Raw genomic sequence first — 23,349 nt, 5'->3', positions numbered from 1 at the left:
AAATTAATAGGCATTATGGTTTACCACCAGATTACTTCGTCAGATAAATCTGTTCTTTTACATATAATACGGCTGAAGATTTATAAACCATAAACCATTTTAATTAGCCCTTGCTCTAGTCTTGAAGGACACTTCGCTATTTTTGTAAAATAACTCATTGTCTTTCTATTCCATTTTCGGTACATGTAGAATTCATTTTTCTATGTTTTCTTTAATGAAAGAGGAGTTTATATAGTCGATTCACCTTTTTATATTTAAAATTATTCTACATGCATTGATGATTTCAGTAATTTTCAACATTTTAAAACTGGGGGTGAGAATAGACAAACAACTGCAGGGAAGCTAGTAACCGTTAACCATGAGCAATCATGAATAACTTCAGCTTCTCGTAACTTCGCCCTCGTGGGGGTAGCACAGTTGGTAGAAACGCCGTCTACTAAAACCGCGTGGAAAAGACCTACGTTCGAATCCCGTCAATGATGCGAAGAATTTTTATGGACCTTTTTCACAACGTAGCTGGGTTAATCGGGCGAGGTAGCACATGGTTTCTTCTCCCGGATTTTTCGCTCAGCAAATCGACCACACAGCACACACAATTTACAGACATATTATATATAGCACAATATGGCCTAAGTTGCTAATGCGCCTTCAACTACAGACCACGTCACTTTGCGCACGCTTATCACAAACGCATCATTATCTGAATGTTGCTCCAAAAGATAACATTTCACTCTCATGCTCGTCAGTTTAGGACTAAGTGCATTAGAAGCCAAAACATATCCTATGCTTTATTGGTCATCCCATTGGCAGCAAATTGATGCATGCTGCTCCGTCTGTATTGTTCACTAGTTCGTTATAAAATTGATTATGGATCGCAGAATGATGCTTCTGCTGGAACTAGCATTCTTTGGTAGTTAAACCCATTTCGCCACCGAAGCCATACATAACGCTCTTTGATGTTTTACGCACCACCCACCCAAACTTATAAATAGAAATCTTTGAATCTTTGCCTGCATTCCCATGTCACTAGTCATCATTCACTACGTGCATGGAAGCTTAAATCGCGGTTTTTATACTCAAGAAGGAGGGGATCAATACTTAGCGCTACCCTTTTTCACTTTGACTAAACACCATGACACAGAACACCCCCAATACTACATATGTGTGCCGATGATCTTATCTTGCCGTTCACAAAATATTCATACCATTGAGAGATAGCTAAAACTTTCCATAAATAAATTAGACATATGGACACTGCCAGAATGGATATCGAATATCAGAACAAAAATCAGTTGCAATTCACTTCTGCAAAAAATGCAAGTTACATGGATAACCGGAAGCAGGCTAAAGAACCATTTTATCCCATCCCTCTCTCACTGGTAATCTTCGTTTCCTAGGTTTAATGTTAGGCATCAAGCTCATCTTTGTTTCACATATAACATACCTCGAATTGTCTATTTGAAGAAACCTGACATATGTAGAGCTATTTCTTAACGCCATCAGTGACACAGCTATTTCTTAACGCCATCAGTGCGCAGGATATCAAATTTTTCAATGGGACTAGTTTTTCGTCAAACCATGTTTTTACAACAGCAAAAATGGATGCTCCAGTACAGCAGTTTCTATAAATTTTATAACAGCATCTCTTCTTGCAATTTATAATCATCATCGACATGGGGTACCGATATATATACAGTACTCTTCTACCTTTATCGTGATCTCATCATGTGTCCTCTAGATTATGGTGCTGTTGTCTATGGCTTTGTTAGGAAATATTAGATTTCCTAACAAATCTAATATTTCCTGATTAGATTTAATACCGTTCTAAGGGCTTTTAGAACATTTCCTTTTCAGAGTCTCTACGTAGAGGCACATGAACTTCCCCTTCACCTTAAAAAGAAAATGCTGCTCAATTATACAGCCAAAATCCAAAGCCTTCCAGCCCATCCCGTCAGACTCTTACTTTTGAAACCCAAATGGACAGTCTTCTATAACAGCAAAAAAACTGAAAAATAGACCAACTGATATTAAACTAAAATATTTGATACACACCTGGAACGTTCATTTTCACAATATATTCCAAGAGACCGATATACCCGACTAGTCACATGTTCATGGCACCGGCTCTGCTGCGGTTTGGGGTTAATGGGATACAAATCACTGGCTTCCTTGCGTAGAATCCACTTGAATTGAACCTTCTTAACACATTCCTGATGGAAATGTTTTCACCTCTGTGGCCACGCTAACCTCAAGAGACAATTCATGACAGGACATCGCATGGTTTCATCTTGCTGTTAGAGCCAGATAGCCTGTTCTGGTTGACGTAGCCCTCGGACGACCTTGGCTAGCTCTTCTTGTAATGCAGGTTTAGCATTAGCAAAGGCACGTGATGCAAGAAAGCAAGCTTATATAGCATCAGCCAAATAAAAAAAATCTCATTTCACCCATCCACTCACTCCAAATGTTTGTCTAGTTCTGCCTTGAATCTGATTAAGCTATCAACTTCTACAACGACAGATGGAAGTTTGTTGCAGCAATCAATCACCGAGTGGCTAAAGGCAAACTTCCGCACTCTATCCTACAACTGCCTTTCCTCAATTTGAATTTATGCCCTCTCAGGCTATTATTCTGAGCAAGAGGTTTTCTCAACGGGGGCGAAAAAATCAGGGGCATTATAATGGTTTGTGGCCCTCCAAAGTTCAACCTTACCTGACGACATCTTATTCCTTAATATTTAATTTCTCTCATTGGGTTTTCTTTTCCCCTGAGACAACTGATTTTTAACATATATTATATTAAGAATGAGTGAGAAATTTTGATAAAAGGAAGACAGTGGGCATATTTGTATTTCATAGGTATTAAACGTCTCAGTGCTCTCAGAGGTAATGTCTCTGCAATCATTGGCGTTTGCGCCTTTCCGACAACTGCGATCTTGGCAGTGGCGTGGTGGACATGGTTTATTTATTTATTCTTTTGTTTCATTGGTCAATATATGAGGCATGGATGGGATGAGGAAATGTTTCAGTCTATCGTTTCTATTTTTTAAGCGACAATTAGTATTGATTTATTGTTTCCTTGTGGGAGTTGTTTATTTTTGATCCGCAGTGCTTTTGTGAGTGACATGGGCTATGAGAGTTAAATAAAAATAGTTTATATTGTATTATTTAATTATTTGTAGTTATTCAACCCATCATCAATCATGTCAAGTGCTGAAAAGAAAAAGTATCTGGATGAATATCTAACTTATGGTTTTATTGAAAGCCCATTCGCCTAAAGACAGCCAATGTGTCCTATGTGTAATAGTTATTTTTCAAATGAGGCTATGACACCATCGACACTTTTAGATCACTTAAAAAGGAAGCATCCTGATAAAGTTGGTAAACATATCGAATATTTTAAAATTTTGAAACAGAATTCTGAGAAACGTAACACTGTCACTTCCTTATTTAAGCAGAACACACAAACAAATGACGATGGAATGATTGCGTCTTATAGAATTGCAGAAATCATTGCAAAAACTGGTAATGCTCATATAGTTGCTGAGACTGTTATACGACCCGCATTAGAGACTGCAATTTCAACAGTGATCCATGAAAATCCTTACAGTATTTTAAAAGCATTGCCATTGAGCAACGATTCAGTTCGAAGACGAATGATGTCATTCGTCTTCGAATGATGTTAACTGAAGATGTCAATTAACATTGAAGAGTAGCTAATTAACAAACTAAAAATAAGAAAATGTTCTATTTAGATTGATGCATCCACAGTTACTGACAATAAGGCCCTTCTAATGGCATACGTTCGTTATTTCGATGATGATTGTAAATTGCAAGAAGAGATGTTGTTTATAAAATTTATAGAAACTGACTGTACTGGAGCATTCATTTTTGTTGGTGTAAAAACATGGTTTGATGAAAAACTAGTCCCATTTAAAAATTTGATATCCTGTGCCACTGATGGCGTTAACTCCATGGTTGGAAGACAAAGGTTTTATAGTCCACTTAAAGGAAGTTATGTCCCGAAGTTCTTGCAATACACTGCAATGTACACTGACATCATCTGGTTGCAAAAATATTAGTCCAGTTTTTTATCAATTTCTCGATATAGTTATTAAAACCATCAATAAAATAAAGTCACATTGCAAATATGATCGCCTTTTCAGAAAATTTTGTGTTGATAATGAAGAACAGTATGTGAGGCTTCTTTTACATACAGACGTCAGATTGCTTTTTAAAGGAAACTGTCTAAGAAGATTTGTAAACCTTTTTGATACGATAGTTAGTTTTTTTATAAAGCGAAGGAAATCACCAAACACAAAATCAGCATATACTATATAGCATGGATTTTTAAAAAAAACTTAATGAAGTATCACTTCAACTTCAAGGGAAATTAATTATGGTGATAAACTGCAAACGCGTATTAAAAGCCTTCACTAAAAAACTGGAAATAATTGAAAGCAATTTAATGAGAAAACAATTTCATGGTATTCAAGAGTTAGCTGAAATCAATGAATCTCTCACCGAGAGTGATCTTAAGAATTATTCAGATCGTTTGGGTTCTTTTCAAAAGGTGAAATGAAAAATAGATTTTCAGATTTATTTTCTTTTGAAGTAAAACCATGGATGTTAGATCCAATTGGATGAGCTACTGGGTCTGCTAGTGAAGAAATTCAAGAAGAACTCATTGAATTAAAATGTAACGAAGAATGCAAATAAAAATTCGAAAAGGGTGGAATGGCTGAGTGGGGATCAAAAACAACTAAACTTCTTAATCCAACAATGTGGTCTGAAATGGCCAAAGTACTCTGTTTCCCAACGTCTTATATGGTTGAAAGTGGTTAGTTCAGTAAATAAAATATTAACTGAGGAAAGAAACAGAAGAGAAGACACTGATTGTACTGTAGCCGTTTTCATCAAACCATGTTTTTACAGCAGCAAAAATGAATGCTCCAGTACAATTAGTTTCCATGAATTAGAATTAAATTTACTAACATCATACTGAACATCGAACTTTTAGTTAAGAAGCATCAGGCTAAGGGATCCCATTGAATAAAATGTGTAAGTATAACGTATTGTCTTGTTTAAAATTACATGGGGGCGATTAAGAAAAAAAAATGTCTAAAAAAGCCCTTTAGGGGGCGATAATTAAATAAATGTTGAGAAACACTGTTGTAATGGTTTCTGTCTCCTGAAACGGCTTCCATAGTGCTGAGATGATTAGTGCGCGGCATTCTCAAGATCAAATAAATATCACGGAAAAATTCCAGAACGGTGTACACCCTCCAATATGGCGGCAAGCAAAACAGTGGGAAAGCAGTAATTGACAAGGTTGTGGCTCCCATATTTCGACAAACGGACAGGAACAAAGCAGTGATTGGCAGATGCCACTGCTTTCCCCGCCCATCCTAAGTTGATATGCTTAGGGTGTTTCCCCCCACATTTGCCGCTGTTTTTAAATCTGAAACTGGTTTTCCCATTTTAAAACAGCGGGATGAAGGGATAAACACCCTACCTAAGCTAAGCCCCCCCTCCTCAATGACACAAAACAATCAGAAAAGGGAGGCGCCAATTATCGCCTGTCAATTATCGCCGTCTTCCTCGTTTTCATCTAACTACCTGCCCGTGTATACTATACTGGACTGCAGCCAATATCAATATATGTAATTATTTACCTACGTTTACATAGGTCACTTAGGAAAAGGCTTCCAAAATAAAAAAAAAAAGGGTTTCAATAATACAGGAAGAATATTGTTGCATCCGAAAGAGCAGGACTAAAATATTTAACTGAAATATTTACAAACTATACAAATACAGTATTTACAAAATAATAAACTATTTACAATATTCATTAATATACAAAAAACGTTACCATGGAACATCAAATGTTATACAGAGGATCACGTGCACGAGGCAGTTGTCAATAATTAATTGCATTTGCAGTGACGTAATTGCCTCGCCCTCTTCTTCCATTGGCTCGAATAAATATCACTAGGAGGAAAACTTTTTAAATGTATAGCTAGATAGATAATGAGCGAAGCACCCAGTGATCAATGTTGGGATATAGTAGTATACACATTTGTGGCCGGGAGTTGAAACGAGTCATAAACAGTTGTTTAACCGTCTATATTAGGGAAAAACCATGACAGCTCAAGGTCACTCAATATGCCTACCTATTCTATACTGACATTATGGGATGAGAGGGAACCTAGTGAGTGATCTTGAACTGTCTATTGTTTTTCTCCTTGCTATAAGTATAACTGCTCTCGCGTGCAGCAGACTAGTTATAATCCTCCCACACCGTATGGAATCCAGCCAGTGACCTGAGGAACTATTATCGTTTCTGTTTTCACAAAAATATTGTTCCTCGGAAAGGTACTATTGTTTTTCTCCAGGAAAGTCGAATTTTTAGTCCAGCAAACAGGCAATTCGTCCACAAAAAATATATTCAATTTTCAGGCAATTCAGGAATGCTTCATAGCTTAACACACAGACACTCACCTAATACTCATGTCCAAAAAAACTGTCCAATAGTATTTCTAGATAAACTGCTGTAAAGTTGAACTCTATCTCCATTTTATAATAACATCTATGGAGATAGCGATATATTGAGCGCAGTGCAAAACGCCAGTATATTTTCAAGTTTATGTTACCTTAATTAGTATTCCAGCCTATGTATTTCTTATTGTGTTTACGTACTAAAATACAATACTTTATTTGCTTTCTCTATATTCCATTTCAGTTCATGCAGTATGTTTTGTTATTGTCCACTGACTGTGTCTTCAGGAAACCTCAGTCCCAGACCGCCAACGGTACCATTCTCCTTATACTCGCCACCATCCCCATGTGAGTGTTTTTAGTTATGTCTATCTTTACCATCGTATTAAAATCTGTGTTAATTGTCCATTACTAAAATAGAATGAATTAATGATTTTATTTAACGTAACAATATGCTCTAGTGAACAAAAGTGCAATAGTTCGCAATATAATTGATACCAGTCAGTGAATTTTGGTATGGATGTACAATACAAGGTATGTCTGAAAAGTTTTAGGGATGATTTTCTTTAAACAATGCTACTAGCGCCATTCATTAGCCACTGTTCAAGCTATTCACTGTCAAGTCTTGAGCTGGCTTTGTGACAAGTTTTACCAGTAGGCACAAAAGGCGTTCTACTGGAAAGTCGTGTTTAAGTTTGCGCGGTAAAATCACATCGTCATGGATTCAAGGATCGAGAAAAGAGTGGCGATAAAATTTTGTTTTAAAATTGGAAACTGCAACTGAAACAGTTCAATGGTGATTGCAGCTTATGGACCTGAAGCACTATCAGACTTTTTTTTTAAAAAGTCATAACTCGTAATGAATCTTGGTGCTTTTCGTACGAATCTGAAACAGAAAGACAGTCAGCTGCATGGGTTGGAGAAAATCTATTCGAAGCATTGATAGTAACGGTCAAGATCAACTCTTGCTTATTAGATCTCGGTGCAATATATACACCCCCAACCCCCGATGCTCAGACAATCAATGATATTGCATCCTGGCTAATAAATGCGCTTCACACATCTGCTATCCACCTCATCTGTGGAGATTTTAACTTACCACTAAATCTCCAACATCTTCATGAGTCACTTATGGCTAAGATTGCACCTAGTGGCCTCAGGATCATAAATGAAGGCCCAACTAGAGGTCTTCATCGCCTGGATCTCATATTATCGTATGGTTCCTGTAGCGTCGACATTAAACCCGAAACTCACTTTGAATCCGATCATGAACCCATCGTAGTCCTATTGCAGCTCCCAACGCCCAACTTTAATGTCTCCCCCTACGTCAAAAGGAAGATCATCATCTCTCCCACCTTCCTACAACCGAACAGATGCCTTTATGCAACAAGATTAATTCCCTGGGAAGTTCTCGAATCAGGAGATCCGGAACTGGCTCTAGACATATTAACTAGGTGGTTGCTCACACTGTTACTATGTTCTCAGCAGCTAAACAGGTCAGTATCTCCGCTAGAACTAATGCTTGGTGGTCTTCGGAGCTAAATTACAGTTTCAAGTGCAAACAGTCCCTCCATAAACAATGGAAACAGTCTGGTACAGCATATGACCGAACTCAGTACTCCAAAGCTAGAGCACTGTTTAACAGACTGAAATCGCAAGCCATTAAAGAATATACTGACAAGACCTTATCCAAAGGCAAAGTGCCATATACCCGTAACTCTGAACCAGATTCCAATTTCAATCCAGTTGAATGGATCAACTATATAGCCAGATTCCAAGACAACATCACACAACCATATGATTACCAACCAGACCCCATTTCTAGTCCAGATGATGAGCTGTTTTCCATTCAAATCGATCGACAGCAGCTTCGTCAATCCATCAACTCGCTGCGTCCGTCATGCACCGCTGGCATCGATAAAGTCCCGCATTTCATCGTAAAGTGCCTCAGTCCATATATTCTTGATCCTCTGCTCTACTTGTTCAACTCCATCCTCTCTCATAGAGTGTTTCCTGCATCCTGGAGCAAATACAGTCTTGCCCCACTACCTAAAGTTCAACTACCAAGCCAGCCGAAACACTATAGACCGATTTCCACTGCATCCACGCTCCTAAAGCTACTGGAAAAAGTCCTTCTTCCGCATATAACACGCCATCTTCTTCCACAATCATCAAAACAACTCCATTATGTTCTCCCTAATATATCAACTGTCTCCAACCTTCTGGCAGTCCAAACGGAAATTTTAAATGCATTTGAGGCCAAATCAGAAATGGCGGTTGTTTATGTCGATATTGAAGCTGCTTTTGATAGCCTCAACATCTCAGCCCTTCTGAATCTCCTAACCAATTTCTTTCGGATCAAAGGTGACGTTTTCGCTTTTCTGCACTCGCTCCTCCGGAATAGAACAGTGTACCTCACTTATCGTAACCTCTGCTACACCCGATCCATCAATGCTGGTGTGCCGCAAGGTGGCGTTTTATCGGGGTTACTTTTTACCGCCCTCCTTATTCCGTTTGTGTGTAACAGAGATGATGTCATTACCTACGCCGACGATATAAAGTTCCTAACGGAAATACCACCATCAGCCGACAGGGGAGTGATCACATCGGAAATCTGTAATAAGATCACAGCTTTCTCTAGCCATCTCAACCATTTCGGTCTCAAACTGAACCCCCAAAAATCCGTTATTATGGTTTTTTCTCTGAAGAAGTGTCCCACATCCATACAACCCTCACTGCAGGGTGCAGTTATTCCAAGTGTTACTAAACACAAAGATCTCGCTGTAACCTTCGACCCAAACCTTAGGTTCAACTGTCACATCGAATGTGTTCTACGCAAGATCAACCGAATGCGCTGGATTGCCCGTCAACATCTTCTTCATAACACAGACGCAAGAACCACAATCAGATATCTGGAAACCATTGTGTATCCTACCTTTCTGTATGCCTCTGAAATATGGGCATCCGCAGTACCTTCTCTCATGAAGCCCATCTTCGCCACTGAATACTGGATATTGAAGTGGGCAACCCACAAACATCGACTCCCCCCTCAGCAGAGGACCACCAGCATGGCCGACCAACTCCAAATCCCGCGGCTGCCTCAAATAATCCGCATGAGGAGAACTGCGAACACAGTCAAAATGCTGGCTGGCAAAATCAATTTCCCTGACTTCTGGGATATATGCCAGTGGCATGTTCCACTTCCTTCCTTACGAGCCACCCCTCTTCTTCAGCTACAACGGAACAGGCTGAAGATCAGTGACAGATTCCTACCTGGACAAGTACTTCCTACAGTACAAGCCCTGCTAATGATCGGAGTTGACCTGCAGAAATTCGCTTCTGATCGCAATTACAGGCGCTCGTTGGCCGAACTTGTTCCCCTTTTGTTTGGCCCCTGATGTCGACTCATACTGATATCTCCATCTGCTATCTCCTATGAGGCGCATAACGGCACGTCGCAGGCAAATCGACGAACTGTCTTACAAGAAAATGCAATACCGAACATCAATTCGGCACTGTGAAATATTCTGACTTGTGTGAATATGCTTAAATATGTGCTTTGTACATATGAACGTGCACATACCTTGGTGTACTGTCTGCCTCACAACTATGTACATACTCATATCTATTGAATGGCTAATGCTACGTTTTTAATTGTTATGTAATCTTTTATACTGCACAAATTTTTATACTGTACATATTTTTATATTACCCTATATCATTGTCAAGCCCCTGGCCTCCTGGCTGTGGCGGGCACATTATCTGTATCTTTACTGTACAATAAAGATTTTCTCTCTCTCTAAAATTCGCTGAGGCCGAAGAAATTCCGGTTTCAAAAGTATCGAAACAAAACGAGGTTGGCGGGGGGGGGGGGTTGGTTTTCTTTTTTGATTGACAAAGAGTTCTGCACAAAGAATTTCTACCGGAAGAAAAAAAAAAAAAAGGTAAAGTGCAGCCATTATCAACCCACTGCAGGATGGAAGCCTCCTCAACAATTCATGCTGAGGGAAATGGACCATAATCTGCCACGCTGGTCCAGTGCGGGTTGGCAGATCGACCGTATTCAGCAGTCAGGGGCTTGAACCCCGGTCTACTCAAAGAGTGTGTGCTACTGCACTCCCGCTCCTGCCCACTCGGCTACGGAGGCGGAAAAACAGACAGTCAACTCCAAATTTTACAAAGGACTAATGGAAATTTTTTGCACGGAAAAGCGTTACAGTGCTTCATCATCCCCCTTATTCATCGAATTTGGTACTTGCTGATTATTTTCTGTTCCCCAAAGTGAAATTCCACCTGAAGGGGCATCATTTTCACAGCGTTTCGGAGATCCAAACCGGCATGACGAGGGAGTTAAACAGGGTTCCGCAAGATCAGTTCTACAGAGCCATATCCAGAAGTACGCCTGTAAAAAGATATGTATCGAGTCACGAGGAATGTACTTTGAAGATTAAATGGCAATAATTTAATCCTATAGAGAGACAGTTTCTTTGAGATTTCGATTTTTTTTATGAATGTAGTCCTAAAACTTTTCGGACACATCTTGTAGTTTGTGACACAATAGTTTGCGAACTTTCAGATAAAGTACATCGTATATATGCAGATTAGGCCACGCATACCTGAAAATATGAAGTATCAAGCAGAGGAGGTTGTAGACCTTGATGGGACGGCGGATATGATTACCCTGAACCAGGTATCATTCGCAGTGAGCTCTCCTACTGCTGTTGAAAGTGTTGAAAAGTCCTGGTGGAACTGAAATATACTCTTCCAGAAAGCAATTCGTATAACTCATAAGTTTCTGAGAGTGGCTGACAATTCGAAATATGTCTATCCAGAGTTTCCCATACTATGCACGCTCAATGGAATTCAAATCTGAAACTTCGCTTTATGGCCCTCCATTCAAGAAACATCCTGGCTCTCATGAAAGTCCTCTACCAGTTGCGCTCTGTGGAAGAGAGAATTTTCTCCAGTGAGAAAGAACTGGAGACTTATTGTACTTCTAAAGAGTCTGATATAGGGTTCTGATTTTTTACTATCAGACCGTCTTCTCCGCAGTAGTTCCTTCACTGATCTTTATTGGTTAGCTGCAGGGCTTCCAACATCCCATCTATCTTATCTCTCACGACATATCCTCAAGATGAAGGTATGGTGAGAAATAAATGTTCTGTTTATATTTCGAGGCAGTGCATATAGTCAGAGGAGTTACAAGATAGAGAAAATGTTAAAAAAAAAGGTTAACCCAAAGACATGTACTGCTGAAATCTTACACAGTTGTATTCTAATTCCGAAATCACAGCAAGGTAACTATGTAACTATGTATAGAGATGACAAGGGTATACATAAAGCAGCATAGTTACTGGCTTTACAGTAAGCATATCTGTTTTTTATGTTGAAAGCTGCACACTTATTTTAAGCAATACTCCAAGTCTGTGCCATTCACCAAACATTAATACTATATAGAGACAGTTACAACTTTCCATAAATAAGTTGGAGACATGGACCCTGCAAAATGGATATTGCCTGTCCGAACAAAATCCGATTGCCATTCACTTCTGTAAAAAGCGCATCCAGAGCCTGAACTTAAATTAAGAAATCAATCCCTCCCTCTTGTCAGCAATATACGTTTTTTAGGTTTAACTCTAGATACGAAACTCAATTTTGCAATGCATATAACCTTCTTCAGAACCCTATGCTTGAAAAAACTCAATATTCTCATAGCTATCTCTATCATGGCATGGGATGCAGATATATTCACTCTTCTGCATTTATATCGCTCTCTCATAAAATCACGTTTAGATTATGGTGCAATCATCTATGACTCAGCTAGAAAAAGTTACTTACAAGACTAAATAAATATCATACAGCACAGTGCTCTTCGCACTGTTCTTGGGGCCTTTCGGACGTCCCTTGTCCAAAGTCTCTACATAGAGACAAACGAAACCTCCACTCCATCTCAGAAGGAAAATGTTACTCTTCAGCTGTGCAGCCAGACTTAAAAGCCTTACAGACCATCCCAATCAACCATTGACATTTAACCCTGAATGGATAACATATAACAATAAACTCACTGAAACAATAAACAATAAACTCACTGAAACAATAAACTCACTGAAAACAGACCTACTGGAATTACAAGACTACAAGAGTTGATGCACTGCTGGAATATACACTTTGAAAACATGCTCAAAGAAACTAACCCACCCTGGACCACAAATCCACCTTTCTGCGATACCTATATTGAACAGTGGGGGGAAAAGGTCTCTAGAAAATTGTAACATCGAACAAATGCACGAAGGGCATGCTTCCAGCAAAGCGTGCAGCTGCATAATATATACTGATGGTTCAAAATCAGCGCCGCTCTGGGAGTTGCAGCAGTCTTTCCCTCATTCACAGTAACTGTAACCCTTCCGGTTGAATGTAGTAGTTATACTGGAGAGCTGTACGTAATCCAGCTTGTTCTAGACAATATCAGTATCCTGCCTCAACAGTTTAATATATACAGATATATTAGTCTGCAATAAGTAATAAATTCTCAACCTCACAACCCATAGTAAAATAAATCTGGCCTCGTTTAAACTTTCTGCGGAATAAAAATCATACTATAAGCTTCTGTTGGATACCGGGGCATGCTGGCATTGAAGGTAATGAAATAGCGATTCGAAAGCCAAACAGCAATGCACCTCCATCTTACCAAATACCCTATATAGATTTCCTAACACATATCCGGCGTATGTGTAGGGACCAGTGGTTAAATATATGGAAATCACTCACGAATAATAAATTATTCGAAATTAAACGCGAATCACAACTATGGATCTTCAGCTTCAGGCAAAACAGGCACGAAGAGTTGATGCTAGCAAGATTACATACAGTGCAACACACCTGATCCACTTGTTCCTGCTCATGGACCCCTCGACGTGGGCACCTGTACGTGGTGAGGGGACCTCCCAGTGATGCTGCTGGGCTTCCAGATTAGCATCACTGGGATCTAACGCCCATACCTTGGTTCCAGGGTTACATCGTTGGAATCCGGCGTGTGCAGCCGTGCGCCGCGACCCGTGGAAGCGGAAAGGGGGATCCTGGTGGTTGAGGGGCCCAGCCTTAATACACCACTTTGGCCCCTGCTTCGACGAGACGGGTGGTCCCGGACCGGCTCGACTGGGATCAATCGGCGGGTGGTATTATACTGCTAGGGTCAACTGCGTTCCAATAAGTCTCCCTCCCTATGGTCCTGGGACGGGATAAAGACTTATTGGTAACGTGGGTATGGTGTTCTAAGCGAACTCGGTGTCCCATTCGTGTACGCAGTACCTGCTAGTTCACGAGTGGGCGCCCCCTCGTAGGGCTCCGTGGTGGGTGAGGTACTTAGGCATCAGACATTTTTCCTTTACTCTCATGAGTAATTTAAATCCTTCTTCTGGGGCCCCAACAAGGCCCCTACCTAATCGATCAGATGAGAGTGAGAGCAATTCTGCAAAAAGAGCCAGAACTGAGGATAAAACACCATCTATAACACCGCTTTTCCTCATTCTCCATTCTACCGGAGAGCAGTCAATTGGGAAGATGTCACCCTTCTTTATCCAGAAAGGATTAGAAGGGCTGGCAGGATCACCAAAATCTGTAAAACGGCTGCGTTCTGGCGATCTGTTAATTGAAGCTTCAAATACAAAGCAAGCAGAAAGAATCCTGAACGCGACATCCATAGGGGGAATACCGATCATTGTAACACCCCACAGAACTTTGAACTCTTCACGAGGAGTCATTTCAGAGTGGGATCTTCTTCATGTCTCTGAGGAAGAGATCTGCTCTGAACTAAAAGACCAAGGAGTGACGGCTGTCAAGAGAATATCAATGCGGAAGGATGGGAATCTCGTCCCTACCCGAGTTCTCATCATAACATTTAACACCCCACGGCCTCCAAGTTCCATCAAGGCAGGCTATTTAAACTGCCCAGTGAGGCTTTACATCCCAAACCCACTGAGGTGTTTTAAATGCCAAAAATACGGCCATTCACAAACGGCTTGTCGTGGTAACCCTGCCTGTGCTCGATGTGGTGTTAAAGACCACGAGAGCAAGGAATGTTCAGCTTCCAAACCGATCTGTATAAATTGCCAAGGAGAGCACCCTGCCTACTCCAGAGCATGCCAGCGGTGGAAGAATGAAAAAGAGATCCAAAAACTAAAAACAGAGCTGAATATCTCCTACCCAGAGGCCAGAAGACGCATGCAACCAATAAATAGCGGGAAACCTTCATATGCCCAGAAAGTTTCTGCGAAGTGCACTATCGGTACACAAACAGAGATGACTGTACCACCAAAAGAGTCATTCACTCCGATTGCACGCTATTTATTGAGTACACAAAAGCCCACCAAAAAAACGCAGTCAGCTGCCACTCCTATATCCGTACCTCCGAGTGCTCCACCACTACCAAAACCAAGTGGTAAAGAGCTAACAGATAAAACAGAAACAATGGATGTCCAGCACAAGGAGGTACCGGATGAATCAGTCTTGGAACTCTTTGCGGAGGAAGAAATGGACACGGGACAGCGTCCATTCTTCCCCAAAAAAGATAAAGCCAAGACTGATAAAAGTAAGCCCTCAGCACTTCGGAAGCCGCCTGATGGACCCACCAAGCCAAAATAATGGCTAAATTCCTACAATGGAATTGTCGTGGATTCCGGCGAAATACTGATGACATCAAGGCCCTCCTGCAAAAGCACGAGCCAGTTTGCTTTTGCTTGCAGGAGACTTATCTAAAAGCAAATGATGACCCCACCATGTATAACATCACAATCTTTCGTAAGGATAGAATTGCGGATGGTCCTGCTCATGGAGGAGTGGCTATCCTTGTGAGTAATCAGACCCCAGTTCAGCCCTTGCTAATTACAACCAGCATAGAGGCTGTTGCAATTCGCCTTACAGTGGGATTTTTATTAACGGTCTGCTCTATTTATTTGCCACCTGGGACTGACATCTCCCAGGAAGACCTTGATGATCTTGTAACGCAGTTGCCTCCCCCTTTCTTACTTCTTGGGGATTTTAATGGACATAACACCCTGTGTCGTAGTGTTAACATCAACGGAAGGGGACGAGTCATTGAGCGTGTGCTCAATGACAATGACCTTTCCCTTCTAAATACTGGAACAAACACCTTCTTCCACACGCCTACCCGTCCTTTTCTGCCATTGATCTATCTATCTGCTCCCCTTCTCTACTCCCTTCACTCACTTGGGAAGTGGAGGAGAATCCATACGGAAGCGATCACTTCCCTGTGATAACCTTGTTACACAGTGGGAGACCATGTCTTCCTTTTAGGTTACCACGGTGGAAGATTGATCAGGCTGACTGGACTGCCTTCCAACATCAGGCAAATTTCGATCTTAGCACAGTCAGTCAAGAGCCGATCAATGATGCAGTAAAGTACATCACAGAAATCATCGTCCAAGCAGCTGCTAATGCTGTCCCAAAAACATCAGCCCGGTTTCCACCATTTCCCAAACCTTGGTGGAATTCACAATGCACAGCAGCAAAAAAGGCTCAAAACAAAGCGTGGGGGATATTTTGCCGATATCCTACCACGAACAACCTTATAGCCTTCAAACGTGCACGAGCCAAAGCACGCTACATTCGCCGGCAGAGTCAAAAGGAATCATGGATCCGTTTCACATCATCTATTAACCAGGCTACCAATTCTAAGGTAGTCTGGGATAAAATCCGGAAAATGAAGGGAAAATATACATCACACCCTTCTTCAATCCTAGATTATAATGGATGCACTATTGCAGATCCAACTGCAATAGCCAATGCTCTTGGGGAAACATTCTTTAACATCTCCGCAACATCTTCGTATTCCCCAGAGTTCCTGGTCCTAAAACATAAAATGGAAAAAGAGGCACTTAATTTCAAGTCCAAGGGCATCTATCCCTACAACGGGGCATTGACTATAGAGGAACTGAAAAGAGCCCTCACTCTTTCCAAAGCAAGTGCTGTTGGACCAGATGGCATTCATTATGAAATGATTAAACATCTTTCACCAAAATCTATGGATTGTCTGCTCCTTCTGTATAACAGAATCTTTATTGAAGGGCAGTTTCCGGACCCCTGGCGAAAGGCAATCGTTCTTGCCTTTCCCAAGCCAGGAAAGGATCCAAAAATCACCACCAATTATCGTCCTATTGCTCTGACCAGCTGTCTGTGCAAAATACTGGAGAGAATGGTTAATTTTCGTTTAATCTGGTATTTAGAATCAAATGACCTTCTCTCCAACCTCCAGTGCGGCTTCCGAAGGAACTGGTCCACTTTGGACCATCTTATTAGATTGGAAACATCCATCCGGGATGCTTTCCTAAAACGCGAACACTTGGTGTCGATGTTCTTTGACATGGAGAAAGCGTATGACACAACTTGGAGATTTGGCATATTAAAAGATTTGCACAGCCTAGGCCTTAGAGGGCATCTCCCCGTGTTTATTCAAAACTTTTTAGCCAATCGATCTTTCCAAGTTCGTGTGGGATCCTCACTCTCTCGCTCCTTCAGCCAAGAGGAGGGAGTACCACAAGGATCAGTATTAAGTGTCACGCTTTTCGCCATCAAAATAAACTCCATCACAGAACAACTTCCTCCAACTGTAAACTGTGCCCTCTATGTTGATGACTTTAGCATTTTTTGTCAGTCATGCAACATGAGGGTTATTGAAAGACAACTGCAGAAAGCCATTGACCGCCTCAACTCCTGGGCACTTGCAAATGGCTTCAGGTTCTCGCCGGAGAAGACCGTTTGCGTACATTTTTGTCGTAAGCGTAATCTTCATCCTGAACCTGAATTAATGCTCGGACAAAATGCTATTCCAGTAGCAGCGGACACAAAATTCTTGGGACTCGTATTTGATAAAAAGTTGACCTTTCTGCACCACATCCGTCAACTTCGCACGAAGTGCACACGCGGGCTTAATATTCTCCGCTCGCTCTCCTCTACATCTTGGGGAGCGGACCGATGCACGCTTCTTCGGCTCTACCGTGCACTTGTGCGATCCAAACTTGATTATGGGTCCCAGGTATACTCTTCAGCCAGAGACAGTGCCCTTCGATGGCTGGATCCTGTCCATCATCAGGCTCTTCGTATCGCTACCGGAGCATATAGAACATCTCCTGTCCAGAGTTTATACGTTGAAGCAAACGAACCACCGTTATCGCTTCGACGTAAGCAGTTGTCTCTAAACTACGCTTTTAAACTGAAATCCCTGGCAGACCATCCTACGTGGCTATCCGTTTTCGAGCCACGATGGGAAAATTTGTACAATACCCGTAAGACTGCTAATCGTCCTTTTGGTATTCGCCTCCAAGAGCTACTTATAGAACTTGATATCAAGGTAGACACCGAAGCAACCCCTTCCACCCTGGCATGCTCGTATTCCAGTATGTGACTTGTCCCTTAAAAACTGGGGAAAGTCGGACACTCCATCATCGGTCTACCTGCAGCTTCATTCAGCACACCGAGCTGAACATTCTGACTTCGTGCCAGTTTACACAGACGGTTCGAAGTCGGAATCATATGTGGGATCTGCTGCTGTCTTTAAAGACACCACTACATCGGAGCAGATTCCCTCCGAATGCAGTATATTTACTGCAGAGCTGCACGCTATAGAGTTAGCCTTGGATCACATTAGTAAATGCCAATACCAACGGTTCATTTTATATTCTGATTCTCTCAGCGTGTTACAGGCTTTAATAACCGTGAGATTTAATTCTCATCCAGTTCTGTCTAGCATTCAGCAGAAGATTCACTTCCTCCGTGAACGTGAATATGATATCCGCTTCTGCTGGATTCCTAGCCACATTGGGATTAAGGGAAATGATTTGGCTGACACCGCAGCCAAATCAGCAGTTCCCAGTAATAATCGCTGCCTGTTAGTCCCCTATACAGACTACAGGCAAATAATACACGAGAAAATACACTCCCAATGGCAGGATTCGTGGAATAGACAGACTGCGAATAAATTATATCGTATAAAGCCTGTAATTGAACCGTGGCAGTCTAGTCTGCGCAGGAATCGTAAGGAGGAAGTTGTTCTTGCCCGGACCCGCATAGGACACAGTCATTTGACTCATTCGTTTTTGCTGAGGGCTGATGACCCTCCTATGTGTGAGTCCTGTGGCACAGTTTTAACTATCAGACACCTTTTAATTGACTGTCCAGATTTTAGCAATATCCGTTTTACCGCTTTTAACCATCTGACTGAGCCGTATACACTCAGTCAGATTTTATCTGACAATGACAATGTGTCTGCTGTTTTTAGCTTTTTTAAATGAATAAAGGTTTTTACACGTATTTAAAATTTATACGTTATTGTTATTTCTTTTATTGATAAGCTTTTATTATATATCTGGATATGGTGACCTAATTACTTAGGTCACTGAAAGGATAAATTTTTATATATTACCTGGTCTTGGCGCATTATAGCCTTAGATGCTAATGCGCCAATAAAATCTAAACAAACAAACAAACAAACAAACCTGCTCATGGACAGTGGCGTATCCAGGTATCATCGTAAGGGAGGGCATGGCGACCAGGCTTTTGAGTTATTTTTTTAGAACGCCTCCTGCGTTATTTTTCTTTAATTTCAAATTTTTGGTAAAGGGAGAGCATATGCCCCCCCCGTCCACCCCTGAATACGCCCCTGCTCATGGGCGATGACTCCACCTATACGCACGCACTGTTCATCACAACTTACAGTTCATCATACCCTCACAGACTGTTTATATTATTCTCGCATCAGAAATACCATCTTCCGCTCTCTGACACAAAGGCATGAACATTTATCACTAACTCACCTGTTGGGAAACAATGCTAATCTGGATGAGCTCTTCGCCTATCTTAAACAAACCAGACTATATGAATATTTCTAATCTCAAATGAAAAAAGCAAATTTCCAGCATCTGTCCAAACACTGGAATAGGCACATTTTGGCCTGAGTTGCCCTTGTGCCGATAAACATCTACACCACCACTACCACTCCAAGTCTGCAAGTAAAGCTATCTGCTATTTAGCAAATAGCCTTACTTGCTATCTTGGAGGTTACAAGTGTAAAAGAACATTTATTTATTATTATTATTATTATCCTCTCCATGAGCAGACTTTCAGTAGTGTGGCTCGTCAGTAGTGCCTAATTATAAGCTCTTCCGTTGCCCAGTATGTGAAAAAAAAATGTACTGTACGTTTTTTTTTTTTCCCGACCTACTAAAGAGCACACACTTGTTAAGAATCTCTTACCTGACGAAGCAAAGCCAAGAAACAAGCATTTTCTTGAAGAGGCATAATTTCTTGACTAAGATGCTTTGATATTTTTTTAACTTTTTCACCAGAAATTGGGCATCCCATTTCACGATTGGTAAGTAAAACAACGGAGATGATCTGTATCTGCGAATATGGAAAAGATCAGAAATTTCGGATAAATCAGTAAGTCTTAATATAGGTGACCTAGTAGAAGACAATAATATCGACTCACTCTTTTTTGTAATGTCTTCTTATTTCCTACTGTGATTTAATAAAATTTGAAAACGGCGCGTGTTTCGCGGATCTTGTGAGAGATTAAAATAATAAACGAAACAATAAAGTATTATTTATGTATTTAGCAAATTAATCGTAGACTATTAATTGGTCAAAGAACAGCCACTTGAATATGCGTATGGCATAAATCTTTTCTGTTCATCCACAAGGTTGCCTATTCATTCTTCTTATTAGCTCTATGCTACAAACAGAATTTTTTATGCTTCAGCTAACCATATATGTATATCAATTTTTTTTTCGAGTTCCGCTATTTCTGAATTTCTACTGTTTCAATATTTACTCAATTTTAAAGAAATGGCTTTCAAGTCAAAAACTACAGAAGACCAGGTTCCATCACCTTCCCGTTTGAATCCTGCATCGTCACAGTATAAATAAATTTTCTGTTTATACTCCGGCACGACAACCAAGTCAGTAGAGTTTACAATAAATCGTCAATACAAGTATTTATCGTATTTAGTAGTCACGGGCTTGAACCCCGGTCCACTCAAGGAACGCATGCTATGCATTCTCGCTCCTGACCACTGGGCTACTATCAATATTTAGTATTGATACTGTACTAGTTAGTGCAAAGTGATGCAAGAAAGCGAACTTATACAGCATCAACCAAAAAAAAAAACATTTTTTTCCCTCCATTTCACCTATCCATTCACTCTAATAGTCTGTTTAGTTCTTCTTGGAATTCATTTGAGCTATCAACTTCCACAGCAACAGATGGAAGTTTGTTCAAGCAAACTTCCGCACATGTATTCTGCAACCATTCTTCCTCAGTTTGAATTTATGCCTGCTTCATGGACGTAGTCTGAGCGAGAGGAAGAATCTCATCAGCATTGCGCCATCCATTCAGAGCCTTAAACACCTCAACGTAACCAACCTAAAAGTTACCAGTTTTCTCTTTTAGAACTGTTATTTGTAATCCGTTAAAAAATCTGATAGTATTCATAAAGCTTTGTGAATTAAGTGTTGTTTAAGAAGTGAGTGGCAAAAATTAAATCTGTATAGACTTACCAAATTTTTACTGTTCTATTTTTAGCCAATATAAGGAATTTGTCGTCACCCCCCAAACTTCAAAATGCTAAAAATTCGCTCACTTAATTCATTGATTAATGTAATCATTTAATTGGAATATTTACTGTGATTTATGATAATGAGCCGATCTATGGTTGCTTGCACCTGCAAATTACCAAAGCAGCCAGGAGAGAGAAATGGCGCCGAACCGTAATCCAATTATTTAATTTCCATCTTAAAAGGTAAGATGGACTGGAAAGTGGTATTAAAGTGGAATTTAAGGAAAATCCCGCAGAACTGATGGCACGACGAGATCTGCAGAGGTGATTGGATTATGGAAAAAATCATTTAAGCTTTCGCTGAGTTCCCCTCCTTGGAACAGAATATCAGTATTGTGGCTCATCAATAGTGCCTAACTAAGTCCTTCGGTTGCCTAATACTATTTAAAAATAAAACTGCACGTCTGTTATTTCCCGGTGCATTTAATGATTTTATATTTTATTTCGCTATGAAATTCGGGCGGCTGCAATTTAGTATTTATTCAGACAGGTTACAATGAGTGTTCCCTAATATGATTCATCTTGTATGCGTACTTGAGCGATGTAATGGCTACTACTTTCAGAAATTTCAGTAAAGTACACAAAGTAATTGTGTTAATTTTTAAAATTAAATTTGCGTATTGTATTTCATGATAAATATGTATTATAAAATAGTGTGAAAACAGCTAATGACGTATTATTCATGTATTATTAATGTATTATCATCTTGTCATCATTATTATTAGTATAATATCATTCTGAGCTCGTTGCTAATGTGAATTCCTGGCTTCAGATCGCGATGGTTAAGTTGTAACGCCATTACAAAAAATATAGAAGCTATATATATAAAGAAGCGGAAAATGAGCGAAGAAACAAATAAACAACGAAGACAGAAAGTGGAAATGGAAGGAAAATGGAAGAAATATGTATCTAAAAATTTTGAAAAATCTGGTATCTTGGCCAGCCAAGACACCAGATTTAAATCCTATAAAGAACGCATGGAACCATCTTGAAGGAAAAGTGAAAACAGAAACAACAGCATTCATGGAACCTGAATGAATGATGAATTACTGGCTTAATTGTTTTCAGAATGGCGTATTATAGATATAAACTATTTAAATGATTTTGTTGAATCCATACCACGAGAATTCATAAAATACTAAAGGAGAGGTTAGATATTATTAATTGAAAATTTACACAGGCGATTAATCTTTTGTCTAGGATGCTTATATAAATAATGGTTATACTCGTAAATTGAAGACTAAAATTTATAAAATTGTATTAGGTACTAGCAACTTGTATTTTCGTGGGAGTGAATATTTTGCAGTATATAATTCTAAGGTCAATTGTCTAGAATTCCGAAAAACTAAATACTGCAACCTTTTTTTGTTTTGTTTTTATAAAAATGAGTACTCTTGTAAGGATCGCATAGTTACTAACTAATTGACATATTCAGGAAATTTTAAATACAAAAAATATAACATTTCTTGCAGAAATCCTACCGATTTTGAATGATGCACAAACTTTAATATAATAGTAAGAAAAATCAAAACTGTCTCTTATTATCAACATAAAAGTAAAAAGTATTCGACTTTTCATTTAATTACATATATTTTACTTTAATATACATATTTAGTTAATTATTTATTACATGTATTTAATATTAAACGTATTTAATTATTTAATATACGTATACATATAAACAGTATATTTGTTTATGATGAAAGGATAAGCCATATAACACAAATTGCTTTTTCCGGCTTTAAGTAAGAAATAATACCCTCATCTTGTGTTTAAAAACACTAAACTTCTGTTTCTAGCTTCTCTGAGGAGGAAACTGTTGACATTTTTCTTTAAATGAAATGAAGCGATAAGATTATGACAGTTTGCGTGTCAAAAATTTCATGTTGTGAATTATGGAATTGGTTTGCTTCGAAGAAATTTTGGTGGTTTCTCATCGCTGTTAGGGTTCTGTGGCAAGCCTTGATCCTGTTCTATTATATCGTGGCTTTGGAAGAATGAACTTTCCTATGTTAACTAAATTAAGTCTTGGACTGCTGTACATTTGGAGAAAGTAAACATTGGTCAGAATACTTTATCAGAGTTTATTCAATCTTGTCAGTGACGGAGTTGTGTCTGGTTGTGGGTGCTCTGGAAGGTGACTCATTATGCTGCCTTAGTGATAGGATGGTTGCTCATTGTGTTAATTTAGTAACTCATTCCAGATGATGGCTTATTGAGCTGCCTTG

The 23,349-nt window shown here is 39.8% G+C and overlaps 1 protein-coding gene across 1 annotated transcript in view; it reads left to right on the top strand.

Annotated features, from left to right (window-relative positions):
• LOC150088155 (uncharacterized) overlaps nt 1-23,349 on the top strand; it is an 88,700-nt gene that overhangs the window by 31,143 nt on the left and 34,208 nt on the right. The window contains exon 2 of the mRNA XM_090370046.1: nt 6,739-6,842. Coding sequence (XP_090226172.1) covers nt 6,739-6,842 — 104 coding nt within the window. The remainder of the gene's footprint in view (nt 1-6,738; nt 6,843-23,349) is intronic.

Source organism: Mastigoproctus giganteus, chromosome 3 (genome assembly GCF_048544385.1).
Source record: "Mastigoproctus giganteus isolate SK-2022 chromosome 3, ASM4854438v1, whole genome shotgun sequence".
NCBI lineage: Eukaryota > Metazoa > Arthropoda > Arachnida > Uropygi > Thelyphonidae > Mastigoproctus > Mastigoproctus giganteus.
The sequence above is the reverse complement of the archived record's forward strand: the minus strand, read 5'-3'. Positions and strand labels throughout refer to the sequence as shown.